Genomic DNA, 17,564 nt, shown 5'->3' with positions numbered 1-17,564 from the left:
TTATTATGTCTATTGTTTTGAATGAGAAATAATGGAAGAGTAGAATTATTATTATTATTATACAGGATTTATATAGTGCCAACAGTTGGTGTGGCGTTTTACAAAATAAAGGTAGAAAACACATTTACAATACAATTTAAACTAAGCCGCCTGTGAGAGCTTGCAATCTAAAAGAATTCTATGTGAACTATCATTTACTAGGGAGGATGACGGGGATAGACCATCAACTGTCAGTGTTCTTGTGCTGCTGTGGTGGGGGTGTGGTAAGGAGGGTGAGGTGGATGGCTGCATGAGATGTGATAGAGGAGAGAGAGCTTGTTCCTGGTCAGATTATTGTCTGGCTGCTGCTTGAGGATGAGATAGGACCAGCCTGCCTCCTCCTACCCCCTCCTCTTCACTGGTCCCAGTTCATTCACAAACAAGGGAACAAGGCTGATCACACTTCCAAGAATGGAAAACTCAAGTATCACTCTAATGGATTTATTCAACTCTTCCCTATGGAACTTCGAAAGCTCTTCTCTGGAGATGGCCACCACTGACACTACAGCAGATGAAAGGACAGAACTCAACAGTATGGCAGCGATGCTTCAGAAAGCTTTACCCGAACCATTAGCCACTTCTACTCCATTCTGGGATAGCCCACTGAACCATTTCCTGAGTGTGTTTGTTGGGGTGGCTCTGTGTGTCACCATGTTGGGTCTGGGTTGTACAGTGGAGGTCAGCCAGATAGGGGAACATCTCAGAAGACCCATTGGAGCCCTACTGGCACTCATCTGTCAGTTTGTTCTCATGCCACTGGTGGCTTTCCTGCTGGCTCTGATCTTTTCTCTCAATGAAGTTGCTGCTATTGCTGTACTGCTGTGTGGCTGCTGTCCTGGCGGAAACCTTTCCAACATCATGTCACTTCTGGTGAATGGAGATATGAATCTCAGGTAAATGACCCCCACACTGAGAAATATCAGGGAGGAGGATGGAAGGGTACAGGGGCAGCCAGGACTTGTTCATTCATCCTTTCATTCATTTATTTGTTCAATCAGGAGCACATTCATTTTCAACTTGTCAACTTGTGACTCCCCAGCTGTTGTAGAGCCATTAGTCCCAACATGCTCTGGCTGCCTTAGAGCTACTATGAAAGGGTTGGTTGTATTATTATACACCTATACTGTATATCTTTATACTTCCTGCAACCTTTTCAATGTCTTCACAAGTTAAATACATAACCTGTAATGTCTTTGTTTAGTTTGCCATGACAAAATTGTGTATATTTGTCAGACATTTGCCCTAGAATGTATACATACTGTACATACCAAGGGTCACTTGTATATTTGTCAGACATTTGCCCTAGAATGTATACATACTGTACATACCAAGAGTCACTTGTATATTTGTCAGACATTTGCCCTAGAATGTATACATACTGTACATACCAAGGGTCACTTGTATATTTGTCAGACATTTTCCCTACAATGTATACATACTGTACATACTAAGGGTCACTTTTTTGTGCCAGCTTTTGTACCAGCCTTTACTACTTTACCAATGTATAAGGCTGCCACTAGGACCTTTACATGTATGAGCATGTACTATTGTGTGCTTATTTCATGCTTTTAATGCGCCAATGTGTGTTACAAAAGCTTACGTTAAAGTATAATAAAAGTACATGATAGTACACAATAATACATGGTATGCATCTTAAATATGTATTACTCCGGTAGAACGCTGAAGTATAACTTGGGTCTAATTCATGTTTGATTTTCCCTGTAGAACAAAAACAGAAAGTCAAGAATAGAATACAAGTGTTGCTTGGTGTACACCCCCTCCAATCACACTGCCCAGGTACCCTCCCTCCTATCACACTGCCCAGGTACCCCCCACCCCTGTCACACTGCCCAGGTACCCCCCTCCTATCACACTGCCCAGGTACCCCCCAGTGTAACTTGGGTCTAATTCATGTTTGATTTTCCCTGTAGAACAAAAACAGAAAGTCAAGAATAGAATACAAGTGTTGCTTGGTGTCCTCCCAAGAGCAATTATCAGTCAATAATAATAATAATAAAGCCCTGTACACACGATCAGTCCATCCAATGAGAACGGTCTGATAGACCATTTTCATCGGTTAACCGATGAAGCTGACTGATGGTCAGTCGTACCTACACACCATCGGTTAAAAAAACGATCGTGTCAGAACGCAGTGACGTAAAACACAACGACGTGCTGAAAAAAACTAAGTTCAATGCTTCCAAGCATGCGTCAACTTGATTCTGAGCATGCATGGATTTTTAACCTACAAACGGTCGTTTTTTTTCTATCGGTTAGGTATCCATCGGTTAAATTTAAAACAAGATTGCTTTTTTTTAACCTATGGATAAATAACTGATGGGGCCCACACACGATCGGTTTGGTCCGATGAAAATGGTCCATCAGACCGTTCTCATCGGTTTGACCGATCGTGTGTACACGGCATAAGACTTTATTGCCATAACATGAAATGTCCATTTGAAAAATCTGAAAATCTTTATCTACTGTCTTGTTCCAGGTAATGACTAAATTAAAAGGAATTCATTACAGCCAGGCAGATAGCTTTTCAGAAGAACTCAGCTATGGCTTGGTCCTTCTTTCATCACAGATTTATGTAGATCCCTCTTAAATCTTGTGAATGGACACCGCGATAGGAACATTTAGCACAGGCTACCCATAGATGACCTGATCTCCTTGGAAAAATACTAAAAAAATCTTTGTGATTTAGTGTGGTGTGTTTTTAATCCCCATGATTAAACCCTAAGGGGCGGCACGAAATTCATTGGGGGCGTGGTCTGGTTGGAGCGAAGGCTGAGGTTGCCATACACATAAGATTTATGGGATCATTTTGATATGGGGCTAAGGGGAGATTGTCTTCTATACTCAGTGATGGTAGGAGCTTGGACAAGCTCCCTCTCAAGCCAGCACTTACAGTAGTGGACACAGAGAGCCTGTTACCTTTGAAGCCTGAGCGGCTCACATACCAGGTTTCCTTGGATCACAGTGTTTTAATCTTTGGCGCGGTTTCTAGCAAGCACATCCTGAGATGAATGGTACAATTATAAAACATATTAGAATGTAGCACAATGCATGATAAATGTGAATGGGTCCTCAAAGTGTGCGAATACTCCCAATAATAGGCTCTACTACATGTAGAAGGGGAAATGACCGAAGACCAGTTGTGTTTTTTTTTCCAGCAGGCTTAAATTGTCACGACTGAAATGATTCTGGTAAAAGCTACAATGGGACACAGCTTTTGCAATGTATGAAAGGCCAAAGCCAAGATGTTGATTGGCTGGTTTCCTGCTGTCAATCACAGCCCTGAGCCACACATAGGGGTAATTTTACTAAAGCTGGACCAGACAAAATCAGGAGCAACGGTAAATAGTAACCGATCAATTTCTAGCTTCAGCTTCAGGTACTACCCTATGGAGAGATAAGCTACCCATAGATGGATCGAAATCTGTCTGGTTTGGCAGGGACTCGCCAAATTTCAATCCATCTATGGTCATACTTACTCAACAGAAGTCAATCTAATGCCTTGTACACACGGTCTGCCTTTTGACCATGCAAAAGTCCGCCGTGAGTCCGTCGGAAGTCCAACGGAAAGATAGAGAACAGGTTCTCTATCTAAGGTCCGATAGAGGCTACACACGGCCGGACTTTACGAAAAAAAAAGCCTGTCTGACTCAGGAAGTCCGGCCGTGTGTACGAGGCATAACAATCTATTTCTGTCGAACAGGACTGTTTGAAAAATGTTCTTGATTAACTGTCTGCAGCTAATACAATGGCACAGTGGGGAGGATTTCTCCATCCACCTCACATGTGTGGATGGGGGAATCGTGTTGTTATTTTCAATCAGGCCTCTGACTGATCAAAAAAAAAAAAAAAATGAAGCATCTTTGGCCAGTCTTATGTGCTTTGTTCAGTGCAATGCTATGAGATGGAAAAACATTAAGGCCGCACGTACCTTATACTGATAAACTCCTGAGCACAAAACTCAGTGCTGTCATTTGTGCGCCTAACCTAATCATTTTCAGATTATTAGTTTACTGACTTCCACGCAGACGCTGAGGTCATTGCAGTGTTTTAATTAACTTTGATTCACACACACCAATACATTTTACATACTATACAAATAAGACAGAAATTCCATCCAAACTAAGGGCTTTTTCCCACAGGAAAACATAGGAGCATGCACATTGTTAGCAGGCTGACGTTATAATGAGTTACATTGTGCCTATTGCCACAGCAGGAGATAAACTAGCTGTATGATTGCAGTTTGGAGGTCTTTCTGCAGTGCACATTGTGATACTTAAAGCAGTAGTAAACCGTTGCAATAGAAACACGTTACCCTGAAAAATAATAGCATAGTGTGCTAGTATGCATCGCATACTAGCACATTATGGAATACTTACCTTAAAACGAAGCCCTCCAGCGTTGCGCTGTCACTGCTGAGAAGGCTTCCATCTTCCTTCTATCTTCCTTCCGGGTTCACGGACTCCAGCTGTGTGAGTGGCTAGAGCTGCCATGATGTCACTCCCACGAATGGGCACGGGAGCCCTCGGCTACGGCCTGGTGCTCTGAAGGTCTGACACGTTATGCCTGACCTTCAGAGCGCATGTGCCAGTGATGTCACGAGCTGCATCCAGGATGAATATCTCCTAAACGGTGCACTTTATGCATTTTACCTACAGGTAAGTCTTATTAGGCTTACCTGTAGGTAAAAAATCACCAAGGGGACTTTACTACCGCTTTAACACAAAATGAAATGTTTACTATTTTTTGGCACATACCAATGCAGGGCATCAGTGTGAACTGACACCATTAAAAATAATGTTTTTGTCTGACCTTGCAATTTGACTCCATTGAGCAACACACCACATTGACGATGGTTGAACAAGCCCTGCATTTTTTTCTAAGGGTGGCCATTCACAACACAGTTCTCTCCCAAACCTTGAGGGCTTTTCAAGGGCTGGTAATGAGTGTTCCTGACCATCAGAAGCACTCTATGACGTTGATTTACAAAAAAAGAAGCAAAGCATGTTCACTTAGGTCTGTAAATATAATGACATTATGTTCAAAACATTGTTTAACTGACAATTGCGCGGTCGTGCGACGTGGCTCCCAAACAAAATTGACGTCCTTTTTTCCCCACAAATAAAGCCTCCTTTTGGTGGTATTTGATCACCATATTTTTTTCTATAATAAATATCTCAAAAACATATATAAACATTTAATTTTTTTTCTCAGTTTAGGCCGATACGTATTCCTCTACATGTTTTTGGTTAAAAAAAACGCAATAAGCGTTTATTGATTGGTTTGCGCAAAAGCTATAGCGTCTACAAATTAGGGGATAGAATTATAGCATTTTTATTAATATTTTTTTTACTAGTAATGCCGGCGATCAGAGATTTTTATCGTGATTGCGACATTATGGCGTACACATCGGACACTTTTGACACCATTTTGGGACCATTGTGATTTTTGCATCGATCAGTGCTGTAAAAATGCACTGATTACTGTAAAAATGACCCTGGCAGTGAAGGGGTTAACCTGTAGGGGGCGCTGAAGGGGTTAAGTGTGACCTAGGGAGTGTTCTAACTGTTAGGGGGCGTGGCTTGCCGTGACACATCACTGGTCGCTGTTCCTGATGACAGGGAACAGACGATCAGTGACATGTCACTAGGAAGAACGGGAGATGTTGTGTTTACACTGACATCTCCTCGTTCTTCAGTTCTGTGACTCAATCGCGGGACACCGGCGGACATCGAGTCCACAGGTCCTGTGGGCACGGTCACGGAGCTCACGATAGGGTCACGAATGTGCCGGCGGCGGCACGCGCACGGCCACAAGGCCGGCAAATTAAAGGGGACATATATATACGCCCATTTGCCCAGCCGTGCCATTCTGTCAAAGTAAAAAAAATTGCGGCGGTCGGCAAGTGGTTAGTAAATCACCCCTTATTGCTTACATACATTTTTTACCCTGAGAAAAAAATCCCCATGCATTTAGCACTGATCACAACTCTAAATCTGCTGTTATTGTGTTACAATAGATCTCTGTCTTTGAATTGAGTTTGTGAGAGTGCTTGTTTGATCAACTATAAACTAAAAAAGGAATGTTATGACTGAAGTTACATTAAGGCTGGGTTTATAGTGTTGTGCTACAATAACGCAGATGCGTAAATGTGTAGGGCAGGCAAAATGGGATGGCTAACGCACCAATAAAGGTACAAGCACTGTTTTTGTAAAGCAGGTCACTACGTTTGCTGGGGTGCCATACACAATAAATAACGCCACATAACACCAACATATGTAATGCACATTACTACCGTGTTTCCCCGAAAATAAGACCTACCCCGATAATAAGACCTAGCATGATTCTCGGGGAGGGCTGCAATATAAGCCCTACCCCGAAAATAAGCCCTAGTGTGTTTTAGGTTGCCAAAATTAATATAAGACCCGGGCTTATTTTCGGGGAAACACAGTAGGTGTTGCAGTAACATTCATTAATGCAGCTTGTTGGCTAATAGGACTTAAGAGAGTGAAGTATATCCTGAGTAGGGATGAGCTGACTGGGAGTCTGTACCATGTTACATTGCTTTCCTAAGCTACAGTACAAGCTGGAAGCAAAATAGTAGAATTCATTACATTGATCATATTAGTTTCCATACAAAAAGCACACGTGAAGTTTTCTTTCAATACAGTTATAATTAGATTATTCAATATAAAATGCCATAATATATGGTTCACCTATGATTCGGATTAAAAAACCTTGGAAATGTCATTATCCATTTAGTGAATTGCACAGTGAGATTGTAATATGCAGGCAGCATATAAAGCTCTCAGTGTATGATATCATTGAATAAATAGGTAATAATTAGGTAGGTTGGAACAAAATATTTTACCAGCTGTACTGGATGCTGTCATTGTAATGATTTGGTCTGAAGTTCTTAGTAACTGCAAATTCATTCATTAAAGCACAATCTCCATGCTGTTTTTACTGTATATGCTGCACATTTGTAGTCTTTAGATTTATTTCTTTCATTCATAATTGCATCAGCACAAAATGGTCCTATTGTGAAGAGCGAGGTCGAACATAGAGGACATTATACATATTGAGTAGAGTGAGGCCTAACATAGATGACACCACACAGGAAATCAGTAAGATATACATACAATTATGGTGGTAGTACAACAGGATTTTAACAGGTTAATTTTCAGCATGCATACAGTATTGTTTTAGGTTTTGTGTGTACTGAAAAAGACCTTCAATCAGAAATTCATATTTATATTATATTCATTATATACAAGGCAAAAATGATATTACTTAGTAACACCTTTTATGCTACATACACGACAACAAATGTTCAATGTGAGCTTTTGGTCGGACGTTTCCGGTTGGAATTTCTGACAACAGAAATTTGAGAGCCGGTTCTCAAATTTTTCGACAACAAAAATGTTTTATTGTCTGAATTTCCGATGGTGTGTACGCGGCATTCGTTTTCTTATCACTGGTTTACCATATTCTGCGTTTAAGATACATTTTTGTCATACAAATATAATATTTAATCGTCATTATGGGATCTTGTGATGAAAACAAAGAATGAAGGTTAATTTGGGGAGTGGGTCCAATATTTTACAAACATTGCACAGGACTGGGGCTGGAAAGCATGAGCTGAGATTTAAGATAAGGCTTCTGGGTCACTAGTTATAGCCAACATTACATCCTAATGGCCATGAGTTATGGTTAGTGGCTGAAAGAGAGAGAGAAAGAGAGGATCACAGGATCAGATATTAGGCAAGAGGTTTCCACGAATACTTACTGTACTTCTTCTCAATGCTAGGAGCCTTGCAGTGTAGGAACGCTTTAGAAAGAAGTCATAGTTCTTTCAATTAGGGGCATTACTTAAAATGGTTTGGACATCCTGTGAGGCTTTATCTGACTTATCTCACATCACTACATGTCAATAAAAGACCTTGCAGTAAAGGCATGCAACAACAATTCACAAAAGGCAATAACAAATAACAGTCAGCATGAAAAAGCGCGATTTACTTCTTTACAGTGCACCCTGAACAGAAAACCGGAGTTCACTTTATGCAGAAGGTGTTTGCAAGAGATCATACTCAGCCTGCACCAGGGGCGGACTGACAACTCATGGGGCCCCCGGGCAATAGAAGATTATGGGGCCCCTCTGGCTTACAGATGGCCACCACGCCAGGAGGTAGTGCAGAGGCGGGCAGCTAAAATCTTGGGATATTCACATTAAAAGCATGTCATTTTCGGACATATCAGGGACAGATCTAAAAAAAACACAGATTTTTACATACTGTCCCTGGTTTTACTGAGCCTGGCAACCCGGATGGGGCCCCCTAGTGGCATGGGGCCCTCGGGCAGTGCCCGAGTGACTCAATGGTCAGTCCGCCCCTGGCCTGCACCACCTCTTAGGGAAAGAGAGGAATATCGGTACATTCCATTCTTTGGCATATAGCATCCTCGCACGCCAGATCAGATCAGGGTGGTCCTCACTTTACGTGCTCAATATGAAGTTGTTTCCCTCAACAATGTCTTTTTCAGGCCTAATCTGAGCAAAAAAGATATAGGAGTTTTGATCCATTTCAGCCAAGAACCAGTTACTGTTATGGTTGACATTCAGCAAACGTTCCATAGTTTCTTTGTTTGAGAAGACAACAGAGGCTTTCTCAGGTTCCCATGGTATCACGACAACGATGAACCCATCATAATTCACACTGATTCTACATTTGAGTTGGTTAATTCTGAATCCGATAAGGAAATCAGAGCTAATACTCAACACCTCTGTGAAATCAAAGACGAGGTGGATTTCTCACCATTTTGAATGCTTTTCGAAGCGGTCTTCTATTGTATGAGCTATTGCATGACCTAGAAATGTTGCTCATCAATTTGGTTGGCACATTTGTAAAGGGCCTCCCACCATCAAGGACATTTTGCAAGTAGAAAAGATCATCATTTGATGTGTTCAACACAAAGTATAATGACAGGAGATTGATAACAAGTTAAAGGAAATATAGCCTTCCCTACAAATTGAATCACCCAGTGATTGACCACGGCGAATTGCTTCAAGTTGGAGATCACATATGGAAGTCCAATCTGGTCTTCTAGAATCAGAAGAAGGAGTACTTTTGCAACCTTCAAGGTTGTAAAAGTGGCAAACTAGCAAACCCAACATACAAGTGAGCAACATAGAACTCTTTGCACATGATTTTGCAGGTAACAAAAATGTGTATTTACCATTTTTAGTATTATTATTATACAGTTTTTTTTTACGCTGCATCCTGCTAAGCATTACACCCATGATCAGTGGATCGCAGGTGCAGTGCCAGGCTCCTTCAGACACTTAGTACAGCTGTCTGTCTGTACTTTTGTATGGGTGGAAAGTTACAGGAGGAATCAATGAACTACGAGGGAGCTCATCAGTGCTCTCTCTGGCGACAGAAATTTTTGCTCATTTCTGGTGGCTGTGAAGGCAGAGCCCTGCACAGCTGCCCTGTTTCTAAAATCTAACAGTGGGTGTGGGGAGAGGATCCTGCACCCATTGTCATGAGGGGAGTGAAGGGGGACTGCTCCAAAGTAACATGTTACACCCTAAATACAGGTAACATGTAACATCTTACTTATCCTTTAATGAAGGATCTAGTGTAATTCTACAGTACTATGCAAATGTTTTTAGTCAGGTGCGAAAAAATGCTGTTAATTAAGAATACTTTCAGAACTAGAAGTGTTACTAGTTTTGTTTTATCAATTAACAAATTGGAAAGTAAATGAACAGAAGAGAAACCCAAATCAAATCAACATTTGCCTTCAAAACAGCATAAATTTTTCTAGGTACAGTTTATGAAGGAACTTGGCAGGTAGGTTGTTTTAACATCTTCGAGAACCAACTAGAGATCTTCTGTGGATGTAGGTTGCCTCAAATCCTTCTGCCTCGTCATGTAATCCCAGATACAGTCCATGATGTTGTGATCTGTGCTTTGTGGGGATCAAACCATCACTTCTAGGACTCCTTATTCTTCTTTATGCTGAAGATAGTTATTGATGACATTGGCTATATGTTTGAGTCATTGTTGTGCTGCAGAATACATTTGGGGCCAATCACACCCTCCCTGATGGTATGGCATGATGGTTAAGTATTTCCCTGTATTTCTCAGCAATGAGGACACCATCTTCTTTAACATGTGGTTTTATCATGTGCTGAGGAAGAATTGCTGAGGTTCTTAACTGGTTCGCATTAAAAAAAATCAGGAATGTACAATACTGGAACCAAAAGCAACCCAACTGAACTTTACATTTCATCACTAGAGCAATCTGTCAAAAACTATAATAGCTGGATGTTTGATTTCATTTACTTTGCTTTGCTCTTAGCTTGATTAAATATGCTTAGTGATGTATTGATGTTCTGTTATGTGTTTGTGTTATTTCATCTATTAAGGAGATTTGATTTATGTAACTGAATATGTAGAAATTGGGGTGATTGATGACCTGTTTTTAGTGAAACTACGTAACTGCTGGCTATAAAATATCAAGGCATATGGAAGGTCAGCAGACTGATATAAGTTGCATGGATAGGAGCAGTGAAAATACTGATGTAATTCTAAACAAACAGAAGAGGTTATAGATGCTATGTCTATGGACTTAAAATGCTTCTTAGGCCCCATACACACGATAGAATCCATCCGCAGATAAATCCCAGCAAATGGGTTTCTGCGGATAGATTCTATGGTGTGTACACGCCAGCGGATCTGTTTCCGCGGAGAAATCTCCTCTGGGATGGATTCCAGCAGATCGGATATTTGCTGACATGCACAACAAATCCATCTGCTGGAATCCATTCCAACGGATGGATCCGCTCGTCTGTACAGACTTACCGGATCCATCCGTCCAAAGGGATTCCCCGCACGCGTCGTAATGATTTGACGCATGCGTGGAATTCCTTATATGACAGCGTCGCGCCGTCGCCGCGTCATAATCGCGGCGACGGCGCGACACGTCATCGCCAGAGGATTTCCGCGCGGATTTCAATGCGATGGTGTGTACACTCCATCGCATCGAAATCTGCGGAAATCTTTGAGAGGATTTATCCGTGGAAACGGTCCGCTGGACCGTATCCGCGGATAAATTCTCTCGTGTGTATGGGGCCATAGTGTAGCACGGCCCCCTTGGGGACTGGTTGGATTTACCTGCTCATCTGCATCGCCATGATTCTGAACGTTCCAACCCACCTGACACTCTGGGTTCAGACATCATTGCCACACTTTTGAGTAATAAGACAACACTCAATACATTTTTATTCTATTAACATTTAGTGGAATACTTCAGATAAGATTTGGTAAAAAAGATGGGGGTGATGGCGCTGCCTGACCCTAAAGAGTGAGTGAGTGAGTGAAAAACTTATATAGCGCTGAACTAAATCGCCTCTGGGCGCTCGTTTGTCCATTTCTCCTTTGAACTAAAAAAAGATGGGTTTTGATCTTTCTCCTAAAGGTCAAGTGATTCTCCTCCAACCGAATGCTGGTTGGTAAAGCGTTCCATAGTCTGGGGCCCTGGAGCGCAAATCTTCGTTCTCCCTTGGACTTGTATCTGGTTTTGGGTATTTGGAGTAGATTTTGATTGGTGGATCGCAGAACGCGATTGGAGTTGTGAGCTTTTAGTTTTTTGCATAGATATTGGGGGGCATTTCCTTGAACACATTTATGCGTCAGACAGAGTGCTTTGAAAGTAATTCTGTCTTTTACTGGCAACCAATGAAGGGTTCTCAGTGAAGGAGAGATTGATTCCAATGGTTTTTTCCCAGTCACCAGTCTAGCAGCCGTATTTTGAACGACTTGCAGACGAGTGATTTGGTACTTTGGGAGTGATCTTAATGGGATAAGGATAGGAACTATGTGTCCTATTAAAAATATATATATACAGCCCTCAAAATTTCCACTCGCCTACTAGCATTTGGCGAGTGGATTTAAGCTGGGGGCGAGTGATGACAGGGCTGCATGACCAATGTCCCTTCAATCTGTGCCTACACTTAGAGTCCCGATGAGATTGGCGGCCGAAGAGGAAAGGTGCATGCTCGGGAAAAGTAGTCTGGTGAGCCGAGCACAGGCAGAGCAGTACACAGGTGCTCTACTTACAATTCTCATTAAGCCATGGGACCCAACAGTATGACCTCTCTGAGCCTGCCCCCCTCCCCCGGGCCCCGACCAATGTAGCTGGAGAGCAGAAAGTAATGAGTGAGGTGGAGGATTGCAAAAATTACCACTCCGGTGCAGCGCTCACTGAAAGTTGCCCTGACATGAGAGCGGCAGCCTTCTAGTTTGTGCAGTTTTCTTCTCCTTGTGCTCTATGTAAGTGTCCAACAGTTTAGCCTGAGCACTGTGAACAGACTGGTCTCAATGTGTGCTGTGCGGTGTCAATGTGCGCTGTGCTATGGTGTCAACGGCTGTGCAGTTGTGTGGATCTCAGCGCTGGATTGTACTCCCTCCTGCTGTGCTGCAGCTCCGCTCCTCTCTTCCAGCCTGAATAAAAGGGGGAAGTGGGGACATGCAAGCGTGGAGCCGCACACACAGGCTCCTGATGATGAGATGAATGGGAGAGAGAGAGGATGGATGGGAGTTGCAGAGGAGACAGCAAGAGAATGGGGAAGAGACCCAGTTCTAGTGCCCTGTCCCTCTGGTCTGCCCCCAGTGCCCTGTCCCTCTGGTCTGCCCCCAGTGCCCTGTCCCTCTGGTCTGCCCCCAGTGCCCTGTCCCATTTTGTTAAAGTTGTTGTTGGTAATATTTAATTTTGAAACTTGATTCTGCATAAAACATTGTCATTCCATGAGATAATCTACGAGGGCGTGTTTACGGGTGCAATTAGGCGTAGGACAGTGTATGAATTAGGTGGGGCAACTGGTGGCGAGTAACTCTTGAGGCCTGGCTAGTAGCTCAGGACTTGAAATTTTGAGCCCTGTATATATATTCCCAAACCTCAAAATATGGTTTTGCAAATGTGTAAAAGGTGCAAATAAACAGTGATTGTATAGTGCTATCGATATGAATGAACCATCCCTTTAGGATATAACAGTGTAGGCATCAATCCTTTAAACTGTGACTGCTATGAGAAGGCTATAGGTGTAAATACTGAGGTAAAATAATAGTGATGCAAACCAGCAAATGCTGCTTAGCGTTATACCATGATTGTCAACAAACCTATGTCAGGAAGATATCATTACATGAAAAACGTCCACCAAAAATAAATAAACCAAGTGAATAAGTGAAAACAACTCCAAAAAAGTCCAATGAAGTGAAAATAAATGTCCAATGATGATTCAGCATTAAATATCCATTCATCTATGTTCAGATTGGTGCGTGGTCTCACAATGAAAGTGTTTTAGAACACAGCAAGTGATCTTGAGGTGACTACAGGTGCTCCCCCACAAGGGTCCCCACTTACCAGCTCCAATCACCCCTCCGGGGGTATACAACATATAAACCAGATCTCCTGGGCATCCACTGTTCTGTTTCACATGTGCAGGTTTTCCACAAACTCAGAAAGTTGGCAACAGCTTTGTTGTTGCAACAACAAGATGTTTTCGTAACCGCACCAGCTCAGTAGAATGATTTCCCCAGTAAAACAGTTAGAACAGATGGCAAAAACAGGATATATATATACACAATGAATTATCACTTGGACATAACCTGAAAGGATAAGCAAAGTTAAGCATCCATTCTAACAATACTTTTAGAGAGAGAAACCCAGGCCAGCCTGTTCAACGTCTTATTATCCTAATGAGAGATGAAGCTAAACAAGAATGATAATAGGGCCCTTTAAGTAGCAATGATAAAATGTCCCCATTGCAGATCTGATGGTCTTCACCGGCAGTCGGAGCTCATTAACTATATCCAATAAGGTGTAGTAACAACAGAGTGGTATTATACTGTGTGATGGATGCAGTTAAAGATGCCTATGTGCAGTGTTTGAATAGAAGTCCAGTGAAGTGTTCCCAAAGTAAAGCTGTCTGTACACAGTGTCCCAGTAAAACAACCAAGGAAAAGTTTGCAAAGGTAGGCAATTGTCGTCTCACCAAGGACCAGACCGTTTCAGCTCCTTCCAGACAGCGACTCCTGGGTAGACGTCCTGGCTGCGGACTCGCTTGGGATGGTCACACAATGCAAAGCACAGAGTTTTCTGTCGCTGGACTGTAGAGTTGATGCTGGTCAGATGTCCGATGAACAACAGACAGCAGTGGACCCCTGCTCAGTTGGGTGAGGATGATGTACCCCGCATGGTAGGCAATCTCTTTGAAGGTAGCAAAGATCCCTAGGATATGTGGTCCGGGTGTATGGTCACCTAGGAGAACAAGTCACGTGGATAGTGATGCAACGCAACATACATGCTGTTTGTTTGTCGTATAACTGTAAGTGTATTTACCATATAATAAATTACTTTTATCAAATATACTGCACCACGGAGCCCCCCTTTTCCTCTTTATGTTATTTGAGTATGAAAATTCAGGGAGTCTGAACGTGTTTGAATGAGCAAGAAATTGATCTGCCAGTGATCGCTCGGGCAGTGAAATTTATCAGAAAGGCTTATTTATGAGCCAGATGAGGTGAGAGGCTGGGGGAAACGTGGGCACCTGCATTGAATGGAGGCACATGCACCTTGAATTGGATGATATTTCAATAGAAATTGGATTTTGCATTTGCACTTGGACTGTATGCACTTTTTTGGACTGCTCAGAAATTTTCTAGCACAGAGATTATTTTTGCACATCTTTCGTTTGGAAGCTCATAAATTGCATTTTGCACATTCGTTTTTTGGCACAGACATTTTTTTTGCAAATTTCTGTTGGATATTTGGAATTACCATTTGCAAATTTATTTGCACTATTGCTTATTTGCACCATTGATGCCTGTATATTTACTTGCTCATTTGCACATTTGTTTCGGTTCGCAATTTTGCATATGAAGAATTGGGCACAGATTACATATTCTTTGCACTTTATTGCCTTTATTTGCTCATTTGCACATCTGTCTAGCAATTCTGCAGAACATTGAGCACAGATTCAATTTATTTTATGCATTGCTTATTTGCACAGGATCATTTGGCACATCATTTACATTATTGTATTTGCAGTGTTTTTTTCTATTTAGATTATCTGTTTTAGTAAACACCACCTTACTCCCTGATTTTTTGCACCTAGGAGAACAGTCACCTGATGGAACCACCAATCCCACAATCCCTTTTTGTTGGCTCACAAATTTGATGTCAGTTTAGTAAAGCTGGGTACTAGAGGGATGACATGAAAAACAGATAGGCCCAGATTCTCATACATTCGCGCTGCTCCTGGGCAGCGTAATATATGAGATCTACGTTACACCGCCGCAGGTCTACAGGTTTACATCCTGATTCTCAGAACACTTACCTGTAAACTTGCGGCGGTGTAGCGTTAGATTGCTCGTCGCAAGCCCGCCCAATTCAAATGGGGCGGGCACCATTTAAATTACCCGACGTGCATTGCGCTAAATGACGTCGCCCCGACGTCATTTGCCTAGATGTATACGTAAATGGCGTCCAGCGCCATTCACGGACGTCTTACGCAAACGACGTAATTTTTATTGAATTCGACGCGGGAACGACGGCCATCGTTAACATTGGTTGCGCCTGCTAATTAGCAGGGGCAACCTTACGCGTCGGGTACGCTACGCAAACGACGTTAATTCGCTGCGTCGACCTCGCGTATGTTCGGGAATCGCCGTACTTACCTCATTTGCATAGACGACGGGGAAAAGCGACGATGCGACACCTAGCGGCGGGAAAAAAAAATACTTTTAAGATCTGACAGCGTAACAGCCTTACGCTTGTCAGATCTAATGGGTACCTATGCGCAACTGATTCTGAGAATCAGTTGCATAGATACCCGGGGCCAGATGAGGTGTTACGACGGCGCTAATGGTGTTGCGCCGTCGTAACGCCTTTGAGAATCTGGCCCATAGTGCCTGGGATAACTGTTTATTGCAATTGTAATCTATATTGCTACAATAGTAAATACTATTTGTTTTATGACAGAAAAAAACAAAAGGCTGACGCTGCGCTAGCATAAAGTGATAAATGGATTTAACCGTTAAACAATAAGCTGCTGGCACTAAAAATTGTGTACAACAATTTCACAAAACATAAAAAAACAGAAAGAAGTGCAGCGCTGATAAGTGATAAATATATAGGGGGTAATCCACAAAGAAGCGGCGCAACGTAACTTTTCGGATTTAAGTTACACCACCGCAAAATTACCACGTTAGGTGCCGATCCACAAAGCACTTACCTGGAAATTTGCGGCGCTGTAACTTAAATCCGGCCGGCGCAAGGAGTTCCTATTCAAATGGGACTCGCCCCATTTAAATTAGGCGCACTCCCGCGCCGGACGTACTGCGCATGCTCCGTCGGGTAACTTACCCGACGTGCATTGCGCTAACTGACGTCGCTTCGACGTCATTTGCTTAGACGTTAACGTAAATGGTGTCCAGCGCCATTTACGGACGTCTTACGCAAACGACGTAGAATTTAAAACTCGACGCGGGAACGACGGCCATACTTAACATGGCTTAAGACAACTAGGGCTCAGCCCTAGTTTTACGCGGCGGAACTCGACGTAAACGACGTAGATTTAGAGCGACGGGCCCGTCGGAGCGTTCGTGGATCGCCGTAACTGGTCATTTGCATATTCTAGGCCGGCCGCAATGGCCTCGCCACCTAGCGGCTGGCCTAGAATTGCATCCTTAAGATCCGACAGTGTAATTCAATTACACATGTCGGATCTTCGTCCTAACTATGGGAAACTGATTCTGTGGATCAGTTTCATAGTTAGGACCAGGGATACGACGGAGTAACAGCAGTTACTCCATCGTATCTCTTTTGAGGATTTGGCCCATAGTTCATGAAAAATAAAAAAAAAAGTTCATTCTGGAGTGATCATTGAAAACCAGAAAAATAAGAAGAGGTTGGTGTATTATAGAAATAAGACCTCAGAAACCGTGAAGTGAAAAAAACAAGTGACTTAGTCCAGCATAATTTCGTGTGAAAAAAACAGCTGCAAAATAAGCAATGTGATGAACTCCTAGTTGCTGATGGTGGGATAGATTTCCGCAGTACACCCGTGAGATAAGATTGCCTGCTTACCAAAAAGGAAGACTGCTTTGCATCAGTCTCATGGAGCCTGTGGGAAGTATGGTCTCCCTATAACCAATCCGTCTAGATGGCCAGAATGGAGCTCAGCATATGGTCCAGGGTAAACACATGAACGACAAGAAAAGAGGGATCTCTCATAGCGTATTATGTATTCAAAGAGAAGGGTTTAATAAGTAATAACACTTACAATTAAGCAGTGGGATTAAGGCATGAGGTAGTGAACAAGGAAATCACCTCCGCTCCGATGTTCCGATGCTAGCGGAGGTGATTTGCTCGTTCACTACCTCATGCCAGGGGGGGGGGGGGCAACAGGGAAACTGCCCCCCCCCCCCCCCCCCGAGACA

At 42.7% G+C, this 17,564-nt stretch overlaps 1 protein-coding gene across 1 annotated transcript in view; it reads left to right on the top strand.

The window, feature by feature from the left end:
* Positions 1-293: 293 nt before the first annotated feature.
* The window catches only part of SLC10A4 (solute carrier family 10 member 4), a 44,428-nt gene continuing 27,157 nt past the window's right edge, over positions 294-17,564 (top strand). The window contains exon 1 of the mRNA XM_040334959.1: positions 294-932. Within this exon, the coding sequence (XP_040190893.1) occupies positions 451-932 (482 nt within the window). The 5' untranslated portion in view covers positions 294-450. The remainder of the gene's footprint in view (positions 933-17,564) is intronic.

The sequence above is a fragment of the Rana temporaria genome, chromosome 1 (assembly GCF_905171775.1).
Source record: "Rana temporaria chromosome 1, aRanTem1.1, whole genome shotgun sequence".
Classification (NCBI taxonomy): domain Eukaryota; kingdom Metazoa; phylum Chordata; class Amphibia; order Anura; family Ranidae; genus Rana; species Rana temporaria.
This window is presented reverse-complemented; position numbering and strand designations above follow the sequence as displayed.